At 35.2% G+C, this 13,049-nt stretch overlaps 1 protein-coding gene across 4 annotated transcripts in view; it reads left to right on the forward strand.

The window, feature by feature from the left end:
• The window catches only part of ERLEC1 (endoplasmic reticulum lectin 1), a 43,574-nt gene that overhangs the window by 3,145 nt on the left and 27,380 nt on the right, over nucleotides 1-13,049 (forward strand). For 3 of the 4 annotated variants that reach the window (XR_008618900.1, XM_024118573.3, XM_055089176.1), the window contains exons 2-8: nucleotides 2,921-3,025; nucleotides 4,643-4,723; nucleotides 5,299-5,376; nucleotides 5,517-5,580; nucleotides 6,547-6,581; nucleotides 8,596-8,819; nucleotides 8,912-9,041. Coding sequence is in view for 3 of the 4 variants with exons in the window: in XM_024118573.3 (XP_023974341.1) it covers nucleotides 2,921-3,025; nucleotides 4,643-4,723; nucleotides 5,299-5,376; nucleotides 5,517-5,580; nucleotides 6,547-6,581; nucleotides 8,596-8,819; nucleotides 8,912-9,041 (717 nt within the window). In the remaining variant the exon portion in view is untranslated. The remainder of the gene's footprint in view (nucleotides 1-2,920; nucleotides 3,026-4,642; nucleotides 4,724-5,298; nucleotides 5,377-5,516; nucleotides 5,581-6,546; nucleotides 6,582-8,595; nucleotides 8,820-8,911; nucleotides 9,042-13,049) is intronic. The other variant, XM_024118574.3, reaches the window with a different exon arrangement.

The following is a 13,049-nucleotide window of genomic DNA, read 5'->3' on the forward strand; positions in this document are numbered from 1 at the left end:
AATTCTTCTGTGCTTTAAATCATCTTCCCCTTCAGATAAATCAAAATAATACATAATCTTTCAAATTTGCTTAGAAAAGTATTAAGCACCAAAATTGTGTACATTTTTAAATGTTTACAATAATTAATGATTATGATATTCTTTCTTTACTGGTTTTTAGCAGTCAGTTTTGTTTTTGTGTATATTTTCCTTCTGAAATATCATCTCTGTGTCATTAAAGTGTTCGATTATTCATTACTTCACAGTTTATGAATTTCACCAAAGGAAAACCACAAAATAAGTCTAATTTTCTTTCTACTTCTTTTGTTAGTATAGAAATGTATTCCCACTCAGAAACTTTCCCCAGACACTACACTTGGGAAAAATGGTGACCAACTCCATGGTTCGAAGCATGTTATATACATTAACAAGTAGTGCCATTGAGTTTATTTTACAGCCTCTCCCAGGATAGTTTTCTCTCTCATCCTCTATCTTAATTCCTCCAGACTTATGTCAAACATTAGGAATTTCTCCGCTGCCAAGATACTTTTTAAATTCCTTAACCTTAAAGACCACACCCCCTTGATTAGTGTCATTATATTAAAATCTGATTTTTATCAAATCACTAATCTTACACTAGAAATACTTTAAGGTGTTAAGTTATATAAAACAAGTTTTTTAACACTATCTGTGATTCTGTGCATTCATAATTATATTTTTTTAAGTAAAAACATGTTTTGCAAAATCAGAAGGAAGCATTTTAGTAGTAGATCAAAAAAATTTTTTTAACTTAGAAAATCACAAAAGGTTAACTTTTCTCCTGTAATGTCTATTATTAAAAATTAAGGTAAAGTTTGTTAAAATGTTTACTTCGTGATCCCAATAAGTGATGCACTATTTCAGCAAAGAGTTTTCAGATAGAAGAATTGCCACTTGGTCTGTTTTATTGAAGAAGAAAGTATCCCTTCCTAAACTAATGAAAAATTAATCTTTGCAGCAACAACAAATCTTCAAATAAGAATAGAGATGGTTTCTACTTCTGTTACCTTTTACCTAAACCTTAAAAGCGATAGGCAGAGGAATGAATTTCTTCACATAGACATAAAACCCAAGATTAATTACAAAGAAGGAATTGTCTTCCTTTCTTTGCCGTGCCTCTAGACAAGCAGTTTCTTTTTCCATTGTTAGCATTGTGGTAAATATTTTAGTAAATGAGTCAACATTGCTGTAGAATCCAGTTCTGAATATTAAATTGCAGGTACTTCACAAATAGAGAGGATTAGATTTAAGTCATATGTTACTGTCCACCTTCCCTACAGTACAGGAATGATTTGACAAGACTTCAGGCCATCCATTGCTAGCTAAATGAATGTAAGTCATGCTTTGTACCAATCGCTATGATATATTCTGAATATATCCGAAAAATACCGAGAGACATTATAAGTGTTATGTCTTACAGCAGTTTGTTGGCTCAACTGAATAAATGTTTCTAAGGATCCCTTTATCACAAATTTGGCTTTACAACTCTGACTTTCAAATCTCTTCGATTTCTCTCTTCACTTGTGATGATCTTTTAAATAAGGATCTTTGGCCATAGTCCAGGAGTCTATATAATAATCTAAGAAAATGTTAACAAAAGCTAGTTCAAACATGTTAAAACAGTTAAGGGCACACAGAATATGGAATCAGTCAGCTAGGGTTCATGTCTGGGCTGTGCTACTTACTGGCTATATTACCTTGGACAAATTATTTAAGCCCTGGGCATCAGTTTCCTTTTCGGTGAGATGGGTACAATGCTTGCTTCAAGCATCAATGAGACAATAAATGTAAAGAACTTAATTTGGTACTGTCATATAACTAATACAGCTAGTATTTACTGCTGTGTTTTGTTTTGTTTTATTGTCTTGGGAAAACATCTCCTAATTTGTATTTGTGTTTAAGATAACATCAGTTTCAAGTAGTACTGGTTTTATTATAGTTAGGAATTGTTTTTGTTAAACTGAGAAAAGAGCAGAGGTATGTAATAAGGGTGCTTCTTTCCTTGCCAGGGATAGCCAAACAGTATAGTGGGTTTACAATGCTGTAAGAAGAGAAAAGTTAAGAGAGAATTGAATTGTCAGAGAACACCTCTCATAGATTTTGAAAACTTCTGCCTTAGTAGTTAGTGACATATTTGCTATCACAAAGCAGAGATTTCTTTTTAGTTAAATAATATCAGTTATATTAATTGAAATGTTCATTTGAATTACACTGGTTCATTTTGATTTGTGAATTTGTTTGGTTTTATACTGTAGAACACTTTAAGGATAGTTTTGTTGATATATACCATGAATCAGCAAACTATACCTTTGGGCTGGCCCACTCCAAACTTTATCTTTGTAAAGCTATTTGTTTGTTTTCTCAGAATACAACCATGCTTATTCATTTACATATTGCCTATGCACTTACTTCCAACAGTGCAGAATTGAGTAGTTGCAGTAAAGACCATATGTTATCCAAATATGAAAACTAGTACATTATATTATGTTCAGGTGTCCCATCCAACAGAATTGAGAGTATGTTTATAAAGTGCTGTAAATTCTCATATATAGGTGGTAATTGTTAATAGGAGTAATAAGTATTCAGTGATGATGTATCCATGAACATTGACGCCTCTTAATGCTTTTAATCTGTATTATAACTTCAGTCTGTTGCATTACTACTTTTTTCTTTTTACTCCGGACTTTATTTTTGTTCCTTATTTTCTGTTACATTGTAACACCGGAATAACGTTTGTCACCTTCATTTTGTCATGAAAAAATATGTAGAATCTTTTCCCTGCCTTTGCAAGTATGTTTAAAAATCCTGTTGAAATGATGAAGTAGTTTGACCTGGGACTGTAAGTTAGTATAGTTCAGTTTAATCAGCTAAAGCAATGTACATTGTTTTGTTCTATTTCTAGCCTACAACTGGAGTTTTGTATAAAGAAGATAATTATGTCATCATGACAACTACACAGAAAGAAAAATATAAATGCATTCTTCCCCTTGTGACAAGTGGGGATGAGGTAAGTTTTTATAGATACATTGATAATCCCTGTCACCAAAGATATTTATTTAAAACATTGCAACTCCATGCCTTAAAATAAAATTGAGTGACAGGTTTCTCAATTATCCTGTCTTACTATAAATATAGTAATCACTTTTTTATTGAAGTATAGTGATTTACAATGTTGTTAGTAATCCCTATTATTCCTGAATTCTTTGATTTTTACCGTTCAACTTGGAAAAACTAGCAACCAATTATTAATGTTTTAGATGAAAATCTAACTCCACACATGCTTTCTTTTATAGAAATGAAGGTTTTGAAACAAGATAAAATTTTAAATGTGTATGTGACATTTTTTATAAAGAATTGCTAATAAGTAAATCTATAGGTACCTTGTGCTTTCTCACTACCTTAGCTCATGCCCGTTTCTTCCTCTTAAAATGCCCTAACTGCCTCTTATCCATCCTTCAAGGCAATTACTTCTTTCAAGATGAAACATGAGAGGCAGCATGGTAAAATGGAAAGGACACCAGCCTAGGAGCCAGGAGGCTGAGGTATAGGCTATAGTTAGCTGTGGAACCTTGAGCAAATTTGAAACTCAGTTCCTCCACTCAATAAATTTATTGAGCTAATTACATAATATTTTCACAATCTGTAAAATGGAAGTATTAAACTCAGTGAGTTTAGGTTTCTTAGGTTTTGTTCAGACTTGAAATCTGTGAAAGACAGTTATCTCATTTTGTTTTAAACCTCCTTAAGACACAAATACACACATATGCAATTACACACATATTTACGGCATTCAAGTCTGAAATGTAAAAATATATGGAAAACTGAGAAGTATATTAAAACTTTCCAGTGTATTCTATAAGATTCAGCTCTTCTGAGGCTTTCATAGATAGAATTTGTTTGGATACAAGCATTTAAAAATTCTGAAGTAGGTTTATAAGAATTGTTCAGGAAACTGATACTTAACCTTTTTCTAAGAGAAGAAAAAATGGAAGATTATTCTGTGGCTCCATATTTTATACTTCAATTCTTTTTTTTTTTTTGGATTATAGTTGATTTACAATGTTGTGTTAGTTTCAGGTGTACAGCAAAGTGAATCAGTTATACATATACATATATCTACTCTTTTTCAGATTCCTTTCCCATATAGGTCATTACAGAGTATTGAGTAGAGTTCCTATGCTATATAGTAGGTCCTTATTAGTTATCTATTTTATATATAGTAATGTGTATATGTCAATCTCAATCCCCCAATTTATCCCTCACCCCACCCCTTTCCTCCTGGTAGCCATAAATTTATTTTCTATATGTGTGACTATTTTGTTTTGTAAATAAGTTCGTGTGTACCATTTTTTTTTTTAGATTCCGCATATAAGCGATGTTATATGATAGCTGTCTTTGTCTGGCTTACTTCACTCAGTATGAAAATCTCTAGGTCCATCCATGTTGCTGCATATACTTCAATTCTTTTGAAAGAAGTGACATGCCATAGGATCTTACTAAAGGTTTTGACTTTTTTCCCCCTTTTATTTCCAAGCATTTGTGGTTTGACCAATGAGTTAATACCTAAACAGCAGAGTTGGGTGAAGTTCCAGAATAATTGTATTAAACTCTAATTCTTTCATAGGAAGAAGAAAAGGATTATAAAGGCCCAAATCCAAGAGAGCTATTGGAGCCACTATTTAAACAGAGCAGTTGTTCCTACAGAGTATGTATTTTATGTTCACTTGATAACTAGAAAATAAATTTCCAGCAGCCAATAGGCCCTTGAAAATAATTCTCTGTTTCTTTTTACTTTATTATGTTGTATCACATTTTAAGTTAGTTGTAAAACTAAACTGTTGCTTAATAGTATTTTGTTCATTTAAATTCCTGTATAGTATATGCAGCAAACACCCAATAATATCAATTATCAAATAATATCACCAAACTGCTTTGAATGTTTTTCAGATCAAAAGAAAGTTTCCTTATATACAATTTTAATTAAAAATGCTCATGGTTATTTTTTTAGGCTGTGTAAAAAATGATCCCTTGGCCAGGTGTTTATTATAGACCTCAGGTGTATTTAGACCTATTTCCTTCATAGAATTTTCACATTTAGCTAATTAGTGAAAACAATGAATAGGCTTCAGTAATTTCATATTTTCTGAGGCATAATTATAACTTTCATTTAATGAAAGCTTGCTGTAAATCTTCAGAGAAATCTTCAGTTGCTTAAAATATCAGAAAGGAATTCAGTTGAGTTGTGTGGCTTTTGTACATAAATACATCCATCTGTCTTAGATTGAGTCTTATTGGACTTACGAAGTATGTCACGGAAAACACATTCGGCAGTACCATGAAGAGAAAGAAAGTGGTCAGGTATTTTTTCTTCAAAATATGAAATATGGATCATTATAAAGTGAAAACTTTAATAATGAGATGGATGGTTTTAAACTGTATTCTTTAAAAATGTATTTGCCAAATACTTAACTACATTTTTATTTTATTTTTAAATATAGAAAGTAAATATTCACGAGTACTACCTTGGGAATATGTTGGCTAAGAACCTTCTATCCGAAAAAGGTTTGTTTCTACAGAGTGATTTAGTAGTAATGCTGGTATTTGGTTTAAAGTATATGTTCAAATTGGAATTTAAAAGATTTTGTTGGAGACTGTATGAATTTTAAAACACTAAAATAAACTTCTGAACAATCCCATAGAAAACTTTTTCAAAGAGATCTTTTCATTATTTTCTGTTTTAGCAAACATTATGCTTTTTTTTCTACCTATTAATAAATTTTTTAAATCTGGTAAGACATACATATCAGTGTTATATTTATACAGTGTTAGTCTTTTGCTTGGTTTAAGCAACTTTTTGTATATGGAAATAGACATGTAGATGTATCCCTCAAATTATGAAATATTTTTATTCATCTATATTATTCAAATTGGTCAACTCATTTAAGATTAAACCTTTCACTGAGATAAAAACACTTCAGAAGAAAACTGTCACGGCCAGTTCTTATGCCTCAAATAGAGTATTTCCTAGATAAAGATGTAATGATTAAATATGACTTCTTTCAAAAGAAACCATTTCAAGGAATCTAGCTAAAAGTATGTGTATGTTTTGGGTCTTATTTTTATTTTTATTTTATTTTATTTATTTATTTATTGGCTGTGTTGGGTCTTTGTTGCTGTGTGCAGGCTCTTCTCTAGTTGCGGCGAGCGGGGGCTACTCTTCATTGCAGGGCTCAAGCTTCTCATTGTGGTGGCTTCTCTTGTTGCAGAGCAAGGGCTCTAGGCACGTGGGCTCAGTAGTTGTGGAGCACGAGCTTAGTTGCTCCACAGCATGTGCGATCTTCCCAGACCAGGGACCAGACCCATGTCCCCTGCACTGGCAGGTGGATTCTTAACCACTGCACCACCAGGGAAGTCCAGGTCTTCTTTAGAAAGAAGTTTAAGATTACAAAGTTGATGAAAACTTAGTCATTTATATCTTGTATATAAGTCACTGGTCATTATTTAACTTACTTTTGCATTAATCCACAGAACAAGAAGCAGAAGAAAAGGAAAAATCAAAAGAGGCAAGTGATAATTGGTGATTTTCAGTCTTAACATCTATTGTTAGACATGAATTTATACAACTTAATTGACAGAATCTAGCCATGTGTTCTTTAACTATCTATCAACTACCTCAAAGGATTTAGTCAAAGAAAATTTTCAATATGTTGGATTTTTATGAGAAAAGTTATGCTATAATACTTTTATTTACTTTAAGATCATACAAAAATAAATGAATTTATCAAAGATGTGTCTGGGAAAGTTTCTATAATAGCATTATATCACTTCTGTGCTTCACAGTGATTCTTTCCCTCTGTTCAACGTTGGAGCTTTTGCATTTTTTCTGTGGTTTGGACCCTATCTCCTATGGGTAAAACAGATAAATCATAAATGTAAATAACAAGCTACCAGACTGCAAGCATCTTAAAAGTAGGGACTGTCTTTTTTCTCTTTACCCCACAGTGCAAAGCAGAGTGCCAGACATAATGTAGGCCCTTCATGAATGCTTATTGAATATGAATGCATAATTGATGACTGAAAAATAGGATTGTTTAAAAAGAATGATTCCTTAGGGTGACCAGTTACAGTTTTTAAATGCCCCTGTGGTTCAAGAAATGCTTTATGAATCCTAAGAATTTCCATAAAGTTAAATAACTTATTGGTAGAGGATATTTCTATAAATGGTTTCATACCATAATGATCCTTTTATTAGAAGTAAAGTTAAATGGCAAAAGGCCTTAAAGATTACTTAAAAGGGATGCCCATAACTTAAAAGGGTGGCTTTGGGGGAGTTGGTAAGCTATGCATAGACACACACAGCATTGCTATTTTAAAAGGTTTTAATTTTACAGACTACCTTTGAGATAAAATATTTATCTCAAAATATTTTTGGCTCTGGAGGATAGCAAGATGGAATTCAAAGTGTGAAATGATCAAGGAAGAGGAAGAAAAGGGTAAGGGAAGAAAACTAACATTTATTGAGCCCCAATTCATAAGCCAGATGCTGTGCCAGGCATGTTACAAAGGGTAATGCTTAATTCTCCCTACAGCCTTTGAGTATATATTATTATTCTACTTTTATGAATGACAAAAACTGAAATTTGGTCAAAGTCATAAGGCTAGTGACTGCAAAGCTTGGATTTTAACCCAGGATTTTCTAATTCTAGACGCTAGCATGAAACTAGCATACAAGAAATCTCAAAATATTTTCCCCTGGAAACATTTATTTATTGCCTGTTTGGGGTACCAAAGTGATACAAGATGAGCTCCCTGCCTCCAAAGAGCTTGCTTGGAGATGATATTAACAGTATCTTTTAAAGCCCTTACATTTAATTTTTCTTGTGTTTATGTTGATAAAAGTATGGGAGCTAACTCCTTAATAATCCTTGTCTTCTGGGGTGATCTCCTTTATTCCCCCATTCCATGAAAAGTTCTTCATCTGTCTTTTGCTGGCCATGAATGGATTTATACAGGAGTTTATATGCTGAGAAGTATGTCTGTTAATAACAGGGAAGAAGAGTAAGCAGATCAATGAACCAGCACAGTATTTAGATTCCTGTTTTAGAAGATAGTGTTAACTCTGTAGCCCTACTTTTTGACAAATCAAACTTCAAATCTCTAGAATCTAAATTCTAACATAGGCATTCACTTGAGAGTTTAGTGAAGAAAGCTCTGACCAGCCCAAGTATAGTAAGTTTCTATATTTTATCTTAGTCACTTTATTTAGAACTTTTGAAAATAATTCATATTATGTTATTATACCCTTTTTTATATAAGTGTACATCTTAATTTTAGCACCAAATAAAAATTTTCTTTTATTCTGTATTAAATTAGCTCTGAAAATACGTATTTGCTCAAATAAGAATATGAATCAAAAGAATAGTAGAGGGAGAGCTTATAGAAAGTACAGAAATGTTACCTTTATCAATGTTAGCTTACGAATAAAATGTAGTTTTCTTCCTTTCAGAATAAGTGCTTCTCCATCCTCACCCCACCTCTATTTCTAATGAAAAGTCTGTCTTATACTCTTTTTTTAAGATTCCCACTAAAAATATCGAAGGTCAGATGACACCCTACTATCCGGTGGGAATGGGAAATGGTACACCTTGTAGTTTGAAACAGAACCGGCCCAGATCAAGTACTGTGATGTACATATGTCATCCTGAATCTAAGCATGAAATTCTTTCAGTAGCTGAAGTTACAACTTGTGAATATGAAGTTGTCATTTTGACACCACTCTTGTGCAGTCATCCTAAATATAGGTAGGATGTGGATTTAATATTTTAAACATGAAATGCACACATGCTTTAAAGTGTCGTTTGCTTAGGTTTAATGCTTTGTTCTCACTGAATAGATTCAGAGCATCTCCTGTGAATGACATATTTTGCCAGTCACTACCAGGATCACCATTTAAACCCCTCACCCTGAGACAGTTGGAACAGCAGGAAGAAATACTGAGGGTGCCTTTTAGGAGAAATAAAGAGGTATGAGAATTATCTAACAGCATTTCTTTCACTGCTTCCTTTTCCAAATTTCAGAGCGTATATCAGTATTTTAATGATTTCTGTAGTATAGTAGTAGTCATTTATTTTCCTGACTCAAAATTGTCAATTCCAATTCTTCTGATTTTAATTCTTTTGCTTATTCTAATACTTCTCAGGAACTATTTTAGCATTCTCTTACACTCATGATTCCATAATTTTCTTTTTTATTAATTTGGCCTCATTGGGTCTTAGTTGCAGCACGTGGGATCTTCATTGCGGCTTGCGGGATCTTTCGTTGCAGAGCATGGGCTTCTCTCTAGTTGTGGCACATGGGCTCCAGAGCGCATGGGCTCAGTAGTTGCGTTGCATGGGCTCAGTATTTTGGCATGCAGGCTTTGTTATCCCGTGGCATGTGGGATCTTAGTTCCCCAACCAGGGATTGAACCCATGTCCCCTGCATTGGAAGACAGATTCTTAACCACTGGACCATCAAGAAAGTCCCCCATGATTCCATAATATTTTAAAGTTTGCCATCCTGTTCATTTCAGTTAAGTTTAATTTTTAGCTAGTTAACTGGACTTCCCAGCTAAGCCTCTTGAAAAAATAGACTGCAGCCCATCTCCTAACGCTTTATTTATGCTTCAGCTCATTGCTATTTATTATCAAACCATATTTCTATCATTCTTCTTAAACTGTTCTTATTAAGGTCAACAGCAATCTTTTGGTTCTAAATTTTCTGAACATATGCATAACTTGAGCTTAGCTGAGCATTGGAAGCTTGAACTTTTTCTCCTTTCTTTACTACAGGTCATTATCTCTGGTTCTCGCTGGTTCTGCTCTCCTGTGTACTAGTTCTTTCTCTAACTACTGCTCCTTAAAATGTTGAAGTTCCCCTGGTTCTGTCCATAGCTGCTTTCTCTCCTTATTGTACATAGTCTCCTTAAGTAAGCTCATCCATGGCCATTCTTTCAACTTCCATTTCTATACCCATGAGTTACAAATACACATCTGCAACACTGATCTTTCTCCTGAACTCAAATCACAATCAAATAATTAACATGTATTGAGTCTTTACAACTATTATCTAATCCTTAAAATAGCGTGTAAGATTTACTATTATCCACCTTAACAGGTTAGGGAACTGAGATTCAGAGAGGGGAAGTGACAAGTGATGGGTTAGAGATTAGAATCAAAGTAGTCTGATTCTAGAACCTGTCCTCTTAACCACCTCTCTCTGCTGCTTCTCCCTTTTGATATGCTATCTTACCTTTTCATCTGCCTATTGGACGTATACACATTTTCAGTAATCTCAAACTTAACCATTTTTTTCTCTTTCACACTGACCCTTTTGTTGTCTTCCCCATTGCTTTTAAAGCAGTGTGCTCTACCCAGTTGTCCAAGTCAGAAACCTGAGTCATTTTTCTTACCCATCTCTTAATTCATCTCTAATGCTAATCATTTACTCAGTGCTATCAGTGTTATCCTCTGACTGCTTTTCAACTCTGTTCTGTCATTAGTTCAGGACCCCATCATTTCCTAAGACCAGAAACTAAGGTCCTCATGCATCTTCTTTCTAATTCCTCCTACACAGCTGATAAAATGTTCTTTCTGAAATGAACATTTGATTATTTATTTAATCTTTTGGTAGTTAACATGATGGCTCCCTCTAATTGAGCCTCCTCTGCCTGCCATAAGCAGCAGTATCTCCCATCTCCTTGGTGCTCATTGAGCCCTCCACACTAGACCCCTGTGCCCCTCTGTGAAGATGGGCTGCACCCTGCTCTTTTGCCTGTTGCCTGCTTTGTTATGTATTCAGTCTTGGTTCCCCAAGCTGGGCGCCCCTCCAAGAGTGGAGACCAGCTCCCTCACTTAAGTGGGGCTCTCTGAGAGCAGAGATCACCTCGCCCTCATCCCTCAGACTGCAGCATGAGAAATCTCGCTCACCTCTGCCCCTTCACCTCCTTTACAGCTCTGAAACACCAAAAGAGGGAGGTGGACCTTGGGTTTCCACTGGCTCTGCTTTAAAGCATCATGGCTTTCTGTTCCATACGGGAGGACGGGGACTCAGAGGGCCCAGTCAGTGGGGCGACTTTGGTTAAGTCCCTGGTTCTATACCTCAGGATAAAATCATTGCTCATACAATGATTTTATCAAAGGAGAGTCAAGACCATTTGTGGGGACTTCCCTGGGGGTCCAGTGGTCAAGACTCCATGCTGCCAATGCAGGGGGCACAGGTTCAATCCCTGGTCAGGGAAGTAAGGTCTCACATGCCATGCGGCATGGCCAAAAGATTAAAAAAAAAAAAAACACCATTTGTGATCTGGATTCAGCGTCATCTCTCATCACCATTCCCTTGATCCCAGCTATTTTGAACAACTTAAGAGTTTCCGAAAAGTAACACATTCTTTCCAACCTCCTTGCCTTTGAATATACTGTTTTGCCTCTTCCTCTTTTGTCTTCTCCCCTCCCTCCCTATATCTGATGAACTAATAGAAGGTCAACACGTGTATGCTTGAAGATGTGCTTCCAGTGTCACTTCCTTTGCGAATGAGCCATGACTTCTAATGGATTACCCATGGAAGAGATCAGTGTTTCCTCTTCTGTGGTCTTGTATTTTATTCAGTCGTCCATTATAGCACTTTTATGGCTAAAATTTGTTGTTTTTCCTATGGTTCTTCATTTAAACGGAGGGAAAATAAACTATGCTTTCGTTACTTGGGGTTTCCAGCTCCTTGCATGATATCTGGTATGCTGTTAGTACTTTACAGTGGGTTAATTAACATTTAACTGCAAGGCCTTTTTCTCCCCTTCCTCTTGGATACTTAACTGCGAAAGTATTGCCAGACTCTTTGTGGATGTTTTGAACCCTGTCATTCTGAGAGGAGGAAAAATTTATCTTAAACTTAATCTGCATTTTATTTGAAGTGATGTATTGAAAGATTAGAGAAGGAATTCTGTTCTCATCTTCCTCTTGATAGTAGTTTAATTACTGACAGGTACTTAAAGTCAGCTTGATCAAAATGATTCACAAGTCCAACTTTAACTATTCTTCAAGGAAGAAGTACCAGTTTATTTTTCTTTAATTAATGTGTTTAATCTGCAAGTTAAGAAAAATTTTTTTTATTTTTTTATTTTTATTTTTATTTTTTTATTTTATTTTTTATTTTTATTTTTTTGCGGTATGCGGGCCTCTTACTGTCGTGGCCTTTTTGGTTGCGGAGCACAGGCTCCGGACGCGCAGGCTTAGCGGCCATGGCTCACGGACCCAGCCGCTCCGCGGCATGTGGGATCTTCCCGGACCGGGGCACAAACCAGCATCCCCTGCATCGGCAGGCGGGCTCTCAACCACTGCGCCACCAGGAAAGCCCAAGAAAAATTATTTTTAAAAAGCTACACATGGAGCACTACCCACCACCAGTCCCTCCCATCAGGAAGCTTGCACAAGCCTCTTAGATAGCCACATCCACCAGCGGGCAGACAGCAGAAGCAAGAAAAACTACAATCCTGCAGCCTGTGGAACAAAAACCACATTCACAGAAAGATAGACAAGATGAAAAGGCAGAAGGCTATGTACGAGACGAAGGAACAAGATAAAGCCCCAGAAAAACAACTAAACGAAGTGGAGATAGGAAACCTTCCAGGAAAAGAATTCAGAATAATGATAGTGAAGATGATCCAAGACCTTGGAAAAAGAATGGAGGCAAAGATTGAGAGATGCAACAGATGTTTAACAAACACCTAGAAGAATTAAAGAACAAACAAAGATGAACAATACAATAACTGAAATGAAAACTACACTAGAAGGAATCAATAGCAGAATAACTGAGGCAGAAGAACGGATAAGTGACCTGAAAGACAGAATGGTGGAATTCACTGCTGTGGAACAGAAAAAAGAAAAAAGAATGAAAATACATGAAGACAGCCTAAGAGACCTCTAGGACAACATTAAACGCAACAACATTCGCATTATAGGGGTCCCAGAAGGAGAAGAGAGAGAAAGGACCCGAG

This window comes from Physeter macrocephalus, chromosome 12 (assembly GCF_002837175.3).
Source record: "Physeter macrocephalus isolate SW-GA chromosome 12, ASM283717v5, whole genome shotgun sequence".
Classification (NCBI taxonomy): Eukaryota; Metazoa; Chordata; class Mammalia; order Artiodactyla; family Physeteridae; genus Physeter; species Physeter macrocephalus.